This window comes from Scyliorhinus torazame, chromosome 7, assembly GCF_047496885.1.
Source record: "Scyliorhinus torazame isolate Kashiwa2021f chromosome 7, sScyTor2.1, whole genome shotgun sequence".
Classification (NCBI taxonomy): Eukaryota; Metazoa; Chordata; class Chondrichthyes; order Carcharhiniformes; family Scyliorhinidae; genus Scyliorhinus; species Scyliorhinus torazame.
In genome coordinates, this window is record NC_092713.1 from 304,254,351 (window position 1) to 304,267,240 (window position 12,890).

Below are 12,890 nucleotides of genomic sequence, written 5' to 3' on the forward strand. Positions count from 1 at the left end.
CTACCGTCCAGTGGCCCTGACTTCAGTCGTAATGAAGTGCTTCGAGAGGTTGATCATGAAACGCATCACCTTCCATACTCCCAGAACACCTTGATCCACTCCCCCAACGGCGCGATGTCCGCCGACTGGCGCCAGAAACGGCACCAATCAGACCTCATCGCGCCGGCCCAAAGGTGCGGAATGCTCCGCATCTTTGGTGGCCTAGCCCCAACATTGAGGGGCTAGGCCGACGCCGGAGGGATTTCCGCCCCGCCAGCTGGCGGAAATGGCGTTTGTTGCCCCGCCAGCTGGCGCGGAAATGCGGCACATGACAGCGGCCGCTGACAGTTTCCCGGCGCATGCGCGGGAGCGTCAGCGGCCGCTGACAGTTTCCCGGCGCATGCGCGGGAGCATCAGCGGCCGCTGACAGTTTCCCGGCGCATGCGCGGGAGCGTCAGCGGCCGCTGAAAGTTTCCCGCGCATGCGCAGTGGGGAGAATCTCTTCCGCCTCCGCCATGGTGGAGGCCGTAGCGGAGGCGGAAGGGAAAGAGTGCCCCCACGGCACAGGCCCGCCCGCGGATCGGTGGGCCCCGATCGCGGGCCAGGCCACCGTGGGGGCACCCCCCGGGGTCAGATCGCCCCGCGCCCCCCCAGGACCCCGGTAAATACCAGGTTTGATTTACGCCGGCGGGACAGGCAATTTCTGGGCGGGACCTCGGCCCATCCGGGCCGGAGAATTGAACAGGGGGTCCCGCCAACCGGCGCGGCCCGATTCCCGCCCCCGCCCAATCTCCGGTACCGGAGACTTCGGCGGGGGCGGGATTCACGGCGGCCAACGGCCATTCTCCGACCCGGCGGGGGGTCGGAGAATGATGCCCAAGGACTCCTACATCAGACTCCTATTTATTGACTACAGCTCCGCCTTCAACACCATAATCCCAGCCAAGCTCATATCAAAGCTCCAAAACCTAGGACTTGGCTCCCCACTCTGCAACTGGATCCTCGATTTTCTGGCCAACAGACCACAATCAGTAAGAATGAACAACAACACCTCCTCCACAATAGTCCTCAACACCAGGGCCCGTACGTAGGCTGCGTACTTAGCCCCCTACTCTACTCCCTGTACACACACGACTGCGTGCAAAACTTGGTTCCAACTCCATCTACAAGTTTGCTGACGAAACGACCATGGTGGGCCGGATCTCGAATAACGACGAGTCAGAATACAGGCGGGAGATAGAGAACCTAGTGGAGTGGTGTAGCGACAACAATCTCTCCCTCAATGCCAGCAAAACTAAAGAGCTGGTCATGGACTTCAGGAAGCAAAGTACTGTAACACACCCCTGTCAGCATCAACGGGGCCGAGGTGGAGATGGTTAGCAGTTTCAAATTCCTAGGGGTGCACATCTCAAAAAATCTGTCCTGGTCCACCCACGGCGACGCTACTGCCAAGAAAGCACAACAGCGCCTATACTTCCTCAGGAAACTAAGGAAATTCGGCAAGTCCACATTAACCCTTACCAACTTTTACAGATGCACCATAGAAAGCATCCTATCGGGCTGCATCACAGCCTGGTATGGCAACTGCTCGGCCCAGGACCGCAAGAAACTTCAGAGAGTCGTGAACACCGCCCAGTCCATCACACGAACCAGCCTCCCATCCATTGACTCCATCTACAACTCCCGCTGCCTTGGGAAAGCGGGCAGTATAATCAAAGATCCCTCCCACTTGGCTTACTCACTCTTCCAACTTCTTCCATCGGGCAGGAGATACAGAAGTCTGAGAACACACACGAATAGACTCAAAAACAGCTTCTTCCCCACTGTCACCAGACTCCTAATGACCCTCTTCTGGACTGACCTCATTAACACTACACCCTGTATGCTTCATCCGATGCCAGTGCGTATGTAGTTACATTGTATATGTTGTGTTGCCCTATTATGTATTTTCTTTTATTCCCTTTTCTTCTCATGTACTTAATGATCTGTTGAGCTGCTCGCAGAAAAATACTTTTCCCTGTACCTCGGTACACGTGACAACAAACAAATCCAATCCAATCCAATCCAATTTGCCACATTATACTTCGCCTGTCAATTTTTTGCCCACTCGCTTAATCTATTTATATCTCTCTGCAGACTTTTGTATCCTCCTCAGAACTTACTGTCCTAACTATCTTTGTAAAGTCGGCAAATGTGGCTACAATACAGTCAGTTCCTTTATTCCAAGTCATTAGTATAGGTCAGAAATAGTTCACGGTCATTGGTCCCTGTGGTACTCCAATTGTTACAGTTTACAGAGTTGAAAGTGACCCATTTATCCTGACTCTGTTTTCTGTCAATTAACCAATCATCTATCACACTAATATATCACCCCAAACACTATGGCCGGGATTCTCCGGAGCTGCGAGGAGCACTCTGGGACCCTGCTAGTCCCCCTCAGGTAGGAGAATCACCACCCTGGACTTTCTCCAGGAAAGACCAGAGTGATTCACGCCCGTTTTCTCGCGGGCGTGGGGACATAGCCCCATTATCAGAGAATTCCGCCCGACGTTTTGCCGTAACCGTATATGTGGCACCCTATCAAATACCTTTTGGAAATAAGAACAATACAGCACGGGAACAGGCCCTTCGGCCCTCCAAGCCTGTACCGGTCATGACACCACCCTTGGCCCAAACCCTCAGCACTTCCTATTGTCGTAGCCCGCCATACACATCCTATCCATGTATTCGTCGAGGTGCCTTTTGCACGCCGTTCATGTATCTGCTTCCACAACCTCCCCTGGCAATGTTTTCCAGGCACTCACCACTCTCTGTGTAAAAGAAACTTGGCTCGCACATCTCCTCTAAATTTTGCCCCACGGACCTTAAAGCTATATCCCCTGGAGACTGATCCCTTCACCCTGGGAAAGAGTGCCTGCCCATTCACTCGTCCCATGCCCCTCATAATCTTGTAGACCTTTATCAGATCACTCCTCAACGTCCGTCTTTCTAATGAAAACAGTCCGAGTCTATTCAGCCTCTCCACATAGCTAACACACTCCAGACCAGGCAACATCCTGGTAAATGTCCTCTGCACCCTCTCCAAAGCTTCCACATCCTTCTGGTAGTGTGGCGATCAGAATTGTGTGCAATATTCCACGTGCGGCCGTACCAAGGTTCTATAAAACTGTAACAGGATTTGCTGGTTTTTATACTCGATACCCCTTCCAATGAAGGCAAGCATTCCCTATGCTTTCTTGACCACCTAGTCCACTTGTGTTGCCACTTTCACAGATCTCTTTGACTTTCTATATTCATAAGAGTTTTGCCATTTCCGGTATATTTCCCCTCTATGTTAGACCTACCAAAATGCATTACAAGAACCTATCTATCTCTGTCTTAAAGACACTCAGTAATTTGGCCTCCACTGCCTTCTGCGTCAAAGTGTTCCACAGATTCACCAACTTCTGTCTGAAGAAATTCCTCCTCATCTCTATCCCTTTAGTCTGAGATTGTGTCCTTGGCTTCTAGTTTTACCTACAAGTGGAAACATCCTCTCCACGTCCACTCTATCCAGGCCTCGCAGTATCCTGTAAGTTTCAATAAGATCCCCCCCCTCATCCTTCTAAACTCCAACGAGTACAGACCCAGAGTCCTCAACCGTTCCTCATACGACAAGCTCTTCATTCCAGGGATCATTCTTGTGAACCTCCTCTGGACCCTTTCCAAGGCCAGCACATCCTTCCGTAGATACGGGGCCCAAAACTGCTCACAATACTCCAAACGGGGTCTGACCAGAGCCTTTTATAGCCTCAGAAGTACACCCCTGCTCTAATATTCCAGCCCTCTCGAGATGAATGCTAACATTGTATTTGCCTTCCTAACTGCCAACTGAACCTGCACGTTAACCTTAAGAGAATCATGAACAAGGGCTCCCAAGTCCCTTTGTGCTTCTGATTTCCTAAGCATCTTCCCATTTAGAAAATAGTCTATGCCTCCATTTCTCCTTCCAAAGTGCATAACCTCACACTTTTCCACATTGTTTTCCATCTGCCACTTCTTTCTTTGCCCACTCTCCCAGCCTGTCCAAGTCCTTCTGCAGCCCGCCTGCTTCCTCAATGCTACCTGCCCCTCTGCAGATCTTTGGTTCATCTGCAAACTTAGCAACAGTACCTTCAGTTCCTTCCTCCAGAACATTAATGTATATTGTGAAAAGTTGTGGTCCCAGCACCAACCCTTGAGGCACACCACTAGTCACCGGCTGCCATCCTGAAAAAAATCCCTTTATCCCCACTCTCTGCTTCCTGCCAGTCAGCCAATCCTCTATCCAGGCCAGGATCTTCCCCTTAACACCATGGGCTCTTAACTTATTTAACAGTCTCCTATGCGGCACAAAGTCCTTGGGCTGAATTCTCCGCCCCGCCATGCCACATTTCTGTTTCACCCCACCAGCGGGTTGCTCTGTTACGCCGGCTGGTCAATGGAGTGTTCCATTGTGGGACAGCCCAACGCCCTCGGGAAACCCCTGGGCTGCTGGCAAAATGGAGCATCCCGCCGGCAGAGAATTCAGCTCCTTTTCTTTGGTGCAAAGTACTTGTTTAGTACCTCGCCCATTTCCTCTGGCTCAACACATAGATTCCTCCCATGTCCTTACGTGGCCCAATCTTTTCCCTGGCCATCCTCTTGCTTTTTACATATGAATAAAAAGCTTTGGGATTCACCTTAATCCCATTTGCCAAGGACTTTTCATGACTCCTCCTAGCCCTCCTAATTTCCTGCCTAAGTACCTTCCTACTTTCTTTATACTCCTCAAGGGTTTTGACTGTGCCCAACCTTCTAGACCGTACAAAACCCCCACATCCCCCAACACCTGTGCAGGGCAACCAAAAATCAAACCCCTTCCGAGCAAGTAATGCCCACTTAAGTGCTTCACCCGGCTGCTGGTATATACCCAGCAAGGAGTGAGGGATCACACGATGCAGGAAACACAAAAATCAAATCTCCTTCCGAGCTTCTGGGGGAAGATCCTTCGTTCAAAGGTGCTCGGTGCCAAATTGAGGGGTCTGGCATTGGGAGTGCAGTGGTCTTTCTGAAAAGAGGCAACGGAGGGCTCATGCCTGCTCTCCAGCCACTGGGCAAGACTCATGTTGTTTACGTTAAATTCCATCCAAAGTAATCATGAAGAAGCATACTCATGTCTTCTGCTTCCACACACGGGTTACATTTATAAAAATTGTTCGAGTCAAATTTGGCTGAAAAACAACAGTGAGACTCAAAGTCATAACCTTTTGAGTAACATTCCTATTAGAAACCCAGTGCCTTATCCATTGCACCGCAGATCCGAATGCCAGATCTAACCCCTGCCCTGGAGAGTTTGATGGGGACAGTGCAGAGAGCTTTACTCTGTATCTAACCCCGTGCTATACCTGTCCTGGGAGTGTTTGATGGGGACAGTGTAGAGGGAGCTTTACTCTGTATCTAACCCCGTGCTGTACCTGTCCTGGGAGTGTTTGATGGGGACAGTGTAGAGGGAGCTTTACTCTGTGTCTAACCCCGTGCTGTACCTGTCCTGGGAGTGTTCGATGGGGACAGTGTAGAGGGAGCTTTACTCTGTATCTAACCCTGTGCTGTACCTGTCCTGGGAGTGCTTCATGGGGACAATTTAGAGGCAGCTTTACTCTGTATCTAACCCCGTGCTGTACCTGTCCTGGGAGTGTTTGCTGGAGACAGTGTAGAGGGAGCTTTACTCTGTATCTAACCCCGTGCTATACCTGTCCTGGGAGAGTTTGATGGGGACAATTTAGAGGCAGCTTTACTCTGTATCTAACCCCGTGCTGTACCTGTCCTGGGAGTGTTTGCTGGAGACAGTGTAGAGGGAGCTTTACTCTGTATCTAACTCCGTGCTGTACCTGTCCTGGGAGTGTTTGATGGGGACAGTGTGGAGGGAGCATTACTCTCTCTAACCCCGTGCTGTACCTGTCCTGGAATGTTTGATGGGGACAGTGTGGAGGGAGCTTTACTCTGTATCTAACCCCGTGCTGTACCTGTCCTGGGAGTGTTTGATGGGGACAGTGTAGAGGGAGCTTTACTCTGTATCTAACCCCGTGCTGCACCTGTCCTGGGAGTGTTTGATGGAGGCAGTGTCGAGGGAGCTTTACTCTGTATCTAACCCTGTGCTGTACCTGTCCTGGGAGTGTTTGATGGGGACAGTGCAGAGAGCTTTACTCTGTATCTAACCCCGTGCTGTACCTGTCCTGGGAGTGTTTGATGGGGACAGTGTAGAGGGAGCTTTACTCTGTATCTAACCCTGTGCTGTACCTGTCCTGGGAGTGTTTGATGGGGACAGTGTAGAGGGAGCTTTACTCTGTATCTAACCCTGTGCTGTACCTGTCCTGGGAGTGTTTCATGGGGACAATTTAGAGGCAGCTTTACTCTGTATCTAACCCCGTGCTGTACCTGTCCTGGGAGTGTTTGCTGGAGACAGTGTAGAGGGAGCTTTACTCTGTATCTAACCCCGTGCTATACCTGTCCTGGGAGAGTTTGATGGGGACAATTTAGAGGCAGCTTTACTCTGTATCTAACCCCGATCTGTAACTGTCCTGCGAGTGTTTGATGGGGACAGTGTGGAGGGAGCTTTACTCTCTCTAACCCCGTGCTGTACCTGTCCTGGAATGTTTGATGGGGACAGTGTGGAGGGAGCTTTACTCTGTATCTAACACCGTGCTGTACCTGTCCTGGGAGTGTTTGATGGGGACAGTGTAGAGGGAGCTTGCTCTGTATCTAACCCCGTGCTGTACCTGTCCTGGGAGTGTCTGATGGGGACAGTGTAGAGGGAGCTTTACTCTGTATCTAACCCCGTGCTGTACCTGTCCTTGGAGTGTTTGATTGGGACAGTGTAAGGGGGAGCTTTACACTGTATCTAACCCCGTGCTGCATCTGTCCTGGGAGTGTTTGATGGGGACAGTGTAGAGGGAATTTTACTCTGTATCTAACCCTGTGCTGTACCTGTCCTGGGAGTGTTTGATGGGGACAGTGCAGAGGGAGCTTTACTCTGTATCTAACCCCATGCTGTACCTGTCCTGGGAGTGTTTGATGGGGACAGTGTAGAGGGAACTTTACTCTGTATCTAACCCCGTGCTGCACCTGTCCTGGGAGTGTTTGACGGGGACAGTGTAGAGGGAGCTTTACTCTGTATCTAACCCCGATCTGTACCTGTCCTGGGAGTGTTTGATGGGGACAGTGTAGAGGGAGCTTTACTCTGTATCTAACCCGTGCTGCACCTGTCCTGGGAGTGTTTGATGGGGGCAGTGTAGAGGGAGCTTTACTCTGTATCTAACCCCATGCTGTACCTGTCCTGGGAGTGTTTGATGGGAACAGTGTCGAGGGAGCTTTACTCTGTATCTAACCCTGTGCTGGAGCTGCTCTGGGGTTAACATTGATGGAATGGCAGTAGAATCCATGAATTCGAGCAAGGATTGGAATGCATAGCCAATGAAACAGGGCAATTATGTGAGAGTCCTTCCTTGTTGGAACAATAAAGGAGGGTGGGCACTGATTTTTTTTCTCTGTGTGTTTTTTTCTTGTTTCAGGTGCACTGGTGGACCAGGGTGTGTTTGAGGACCTGACACGGGAGCACCTTCCCCTCCTCTACGAATGGATGCAGGAACTGGGCGTTATCAGTACTATCTCTCTCTCCTGGTTCCTGACTCTGTTCCTCAGTGTCATGCCGTTTGAAAGCGCCGTGGTGGTGGTTGACTGCTTCTTCTATGAGGGGATCAAGGTTATTTTCCAGGTGTCTCTCGCTGTGCTGGAGGCCAACATGGAGAAGCTGTTGAATTGCTTTGACGAGGGGGAAGCCATGACCATCCTTGGCAGGTGATTGACTGGCTCTGTCTATGCTTGGCCAGGTCCAACCAAATTATCTTGTATGCTGCACTAACAAAATTATACACCTTTTCATAGATTCATATGGTGCAGAGGGAGGCCATTTGGCCTATCTTGATGGTGCTGGATCTTTGAAAGAGCTAACTTGTCAGTACGATGTAGTGGTGCAAATGTGTCCTCCTCAGTATTTATTGAATTCTTTTTTGAAAGTTACGATTGAATCTGCTTCCACCACCCCGTCCGATTGTGCATCTCAATCACAAAATCAAATTCAACTGTTTTTTTTTAGTTTAATTGTTTAATTTGTGTTTGATCAGGCATTGCAGAGAGTGCTTTACTCTGTATCTAACCCCGTGCTGTACCTGTCCTGGGAATGTTTGATGGGGACAGTGCAGAGAGAGCTTTACTCTGCATCTAACCCCGTGCTGTACCTGTCCTGGGAGTGTTTGATGTTGACAGTGTAGAGGGAGCTTTACTCTGTATCTAACCCCGTGCTGTACCTGTCCTGGGAATGTTTGATGGGGACAGTGCAGAGAGAGCTTTACTCTGTATCTAACCCCGTGCTGTACCTGTCCTGGGAATGTTTGATGGGGACAGTGCAGAGAGAGCTTTACTCTGTATCTAACCCCGTGCTGTACCTGTCCTGGGAGTGTTTGATGGGGACAGTGTAGAGGGAGCTTTACTCTGTATCTAACCCCGTGCTATGCCTGTCCTGGGAGTGTTTGATGGGGACAGTTTCGAGGGAGCTTTACTCTGTATCTAACCCCATGCTACGCCTGTCCTGGGAGTGTTTGATGGGGACAGTGTAGAGGGAGCTTTACTCTGTATCTAACCCCGTGCTGTACCTGTCCTGGGAGTGTTTGATGTGGACAGTGCAGAGGGAGCTTTACTCTGCATCTAACCCCGTGCTGTACCTGTCCTGGGAGTGTTTGATGGAGGCAGTGTCGACGGAGCTTTACTCTGTATCTAACACCGTGCTATGCCTGTCCTGGGAGTGTTTGATGGGGACAGTGTGGAGGGAGCTTTACTCTGTATCTAACCCCGTGCTGTACCTGTCCTGGGAGTGTTTGACGGGGACAGTGTGGAGGGAGCTTTACTCTGTATCTAACCCCGTGCTGTACCTGTCCTGGGAATGTTTGATGGGGACAGTGTGGAGGGAGCTTTACTCTGTATCTAACCCCGTGCTATGCCTGTCCTGGGAGTGTTTGATGGGGACAGTGTGGAGGGAGCTTTACTCTGTATCTAACCCCGTGCTATGCCTGTCCTGGGAATGTTTGATGGGGACAGTGTAGAGGGAGCTTTACTCTGTATCTAACCCCGTACTGTACCTGTCCTGGGAGTGTTTGATGGGGACAGTGTAGAGGGAGCTTTACTCTGTATCTAACCTCATGCTATGCCTGTCCTGGGAGTGTTTGATGGGGACAGTTTCGAGGGAGCTTTACTCTGTATCTAACCTCATGCTATGCCTGTCCTGGGAGTGTTTGATGGGGACAGTGTAGAGGGAGCTTTACTCTGTATCTAACCCCGTGCTGTACCTGTCCTGGGAGTGTTTGATGGGGACAGTGTGGAGGGAGCTTTACTCTGTATCTAACCCCGTGCTATGCCTGTCCTGGGAGTGTTTGATGGGGACAGTGTGGAGGGAGCTTTACTCTGTATCTAACCCCGTGCTGTACCTGTCCGGGGAGTGTTTGATGGGGACGTGTAGAGGGAGCTTTACTCTGTATCTAATCCCGTGCTGTACCTGTCCTGGGAGTGTTTGATGGGGACAGTGTAGAGGGAGCTTCACTCTGTATCTAACCCCGTGCTGTACCATCCTGGAAGTGTTTGATGGGGACAGTGTAGAGGGAGATTTACTCATTTTCTTGATGCTAACACTAGTGGCCCAAATTTGGTAGTTGTTCCATCCCAAAGTGCTGGACGAGCATTAAATGTGCTCCAAAAATAGGGCCTTCATGTTGGTTCCAGTATCTGTGAAATAACTGCTTCGTGAAATAAATTTACTTTTTACCTAATTCAGGTACCTGGACAATGTTTGCAACAAGCAGAGTACATCACCTCCAATCCCACACCTTCATGCTCTACTCACCAATGGCGATGATGTTCCACCACAAATAGACATCTTTGAACTGATAAAGTCATCATACGAGGTGAGTAATTCTATAAGGAGAACCTTTCCTTGAATTAAATTGGTTACTTCTTCAGGACTGTTCCGGTTTTTTTTTTCTCTTGAAAGTGTTGATTTGTTCTGCAAGAAAATTATTATTTTTTTTTATAATTTAATTTTTTCCAATTAAGGGGCAATTTAGCGTGGCCAATCCACCTAGCCTGCACATCTTTGGGTTGTGGGGGCGAAACCCACGCAGACACGGGGAGAATGTGCAAACTCCACACGGACAGTGACCCAGAGCCGGGATCGAACCTGGGACCTCGGCGTCATGAGGCCGCTGTGCTAACCCACTGCGCCACCGTGCAATAAAATTTGATGGGTCAATTGACTTGAGGCTGGGAATACCTCTTTCCCCCCTTGCCTTCTCCTGGCCTCCCTTCTCCTTCAGTCCACAGTTTCTTCACTGATCTGCCAACACACAGACCCATGAAATTAGTGGGAGTTTCCTGTGCCTTGTTGTAGGTGTGTTGGGGTGGATGTTGCAGCTGCTGCCCAACGCACTGGAAGTCCTGCTTCAAACAAGGGGTCTCCAAGGGATCTCTGGCCCTGAAATTCCGAGGGTTAAATTGCCAGAAATCTTGCTTCTGGTTAATCCAACTCCAGGAACTTCAGAACCTTCAATTTCTTTGAAGATTGCCCCCTTGTTGGAGACCCCAAAGTGTCTGATGCTGGTCTGGTAAATCTCATTTCAGCTGGTGGCAGTGTCCCTGGGAGAGGAGAGAAAAGGTTGTGGCGACGGGGCTATGGCAGTGGAATAACTGGGTGAGCTCAACTCTCTCAGCAGCCTATTTGTTCTTTCCATATGTAGAAATTTGGGTCGATCAGAGCTGACGCGATTGAACAGATGCGATTCAAGCAGAGACTGAAGGTCATACAGACGTTGGAGGACACGGCCAAACGGAGTGTGGTAAGGGAAATTGTTACACCGCAGCCTTGGAAGACAACTGGCCTATCACACGATATCTATGTTACAAAAAGGACATTGAAGCATTGAAGATTTTCTATAATTCACTCATGTGGTGTGATTTTACTGGCAAGACCAACATTTAATCGCCATGATATTGAGGACCAATTCAGTTAAAATCCCTACGTTGTGATTAAAAATATAATCCCACTCATAACAACCTATCTCCAACTTCACCATTGCTCCCTCTGTCAGCCAAATGGCTGCTTTCTTCCGATTCCACATTTGGACTGTCGGCGCTCTTTGTGATCATGGGGGTGTGAAGTACACATGAGGACAGAGCGGTAGGAATCTTAAATGCCCTCTGAAAAATCTGAGCAAGCCACTCCGTTCAGGGACAATTAGAGATGGGTAATAAATGCTGCCCGGCAGCGATGTCCACATCCAATGAATTATTATTTTTTTATGTTTGTTTATTTGTCCGTACCTACCTCACAACTCTTTACTGTTGCCCCAGGGTTAGAGACACTCACTAACTCAACACAGATCAATGTCCAACTTGGGGAGATTACTGGATTTTGTGCTTGTTTACTGGAAGGTGTACTTCCAGCCTGGCCTAGAGTGGAAATATCATGCCACAGATGGAGACCATTCGACCCATCACGTCTCTTGCAGAGCAATCCAGTCAGTCCCATTCTGCCGCTCCATCCCTCAAGCACCTTTTGAAGTCATTGAACATCTACGCTTCCACAATCTTCGTAGGCACCAAGTTCCAGGTCATTACCACTCACTGTGTTTACAAAAAGGTTCTTCATCACACGCCCGCACATCTCTTGCCCAAAACCGTAAATTTGTATTCTCTGGTCCGTATATCGTCAGCTATTTGGAACAGCTTTTCATTGCCTACCTTTTCATAACTGGAACCTAATCTTGTACACCTCCATCAAATCTTCCCTCAGTCTTCTTTGATCCAAGAAGAACAACCCCATTAGATTCTCAAATCTAACCTTGTGGGTGTAATCCCCGTCCCTGGAACCATTCTGGTAAATCTCTTCTGCGATCCCTGAAGGCCCTCACATCCTTCCCTAAAGTGAAGTGACCAGAACTGGATGGCCTAGTTGCGACCTAACCAGAACCCTCAATATGTCCTGCCTTCTTCAAAGATGAATGCACAAGAACCCCCCCATTGGGACCCCTGTAATCGAGAGACCCCACAGGGACCCCTGTAATCGGGAGACTCCCCTGGGACCCCTACAATAGGGAGTGTCCCCCTACCCCAAGATGCCCCTGTAACAGAGAGACCTCCCCCAGGGACCGCCTGCCTAAATGCCCCCTCACAGGCCCCGCCCAGAAGAGAGACCCTTGTCTGGATGGTAGAGAGCAGCCCAGAGAGGGGCAATGAGAAGAATTCCAGCTGTAACACTTTACCTTGAAGCCCACTGTCCATTCCTCGAAGACAGCAGCTGTGACCTGTGTCTGGTTCCCACAGGTCCATTAGCTGCAATCGTTTCATAGTGTTCTGTGATTGACAGCTTCTACAACAAACCATCTGCAGCTATGATTCATTCATCTCCCTTCACGGTTCAGTGGCCTATGTGGTGAAACCCCAAATATTGACCGCATCAAAGAGAGATAAATGCATTCCAGTCACTCAAGCGTGTATCCGTGGAAGGGGGGTTCCCTTCAGGCAGGGGATCCTAATGCAAGGTTCAAGGGTCCCTGTGGGGCTCCCCCTATTACAGGAACTCTGTATTACAGGGGTGTCTGGGGGCCGGGGTTAGGCAGTTCATTGTGGGGTGGAAGTGGCCTCAGCTGGGCTCGGTTGTTCTCTACCAATGTGACCTGGCATGGTGGACCTCATGGTGGGCAAAGGGGGGTAACTCTTTGGGGGGGGGGGGGTGTTACCCCCTTGGCCCACCATGAAGTCCACCACGCCAGGCCTACGCTGGTAGAGACCACAAGTGTTCCTCGCCCTGT

At 50.0% G+C, this 12,890-nt stretch overlaps 1 protein-coding gene across 2 annotated transcripts in view; it reads left to right on the top strand.

Annotated features, from left to right (window-relative positions):
* The window catches only part of LOC140427143 (TBC1 domain family member 9B-like), a 95,764-nt gene that overhangs the window by 49,259 nt on the left and 33,615 nt on the right, over positions 1-12,890 (top strand). For both annotated transcript variants that reach the window (XM_072512687.1, XM_072512688.1), the window contains exons 12-14: positions 7,548-7,833; positions 9,860-9,989; positions 10,818-10,916. In XM_072512687.1, the coding sequence (XP_072368788.1) occupies positions 7,548-7,833; positions 9,860-9,989; positions 10,818-10,916 (515 nt within the window). The remainder of the gene's footprint in view (positions 1-7,547; positions 7,834-9,859; positions 9,990-10,817; positions 10,917-12,890) is intronic.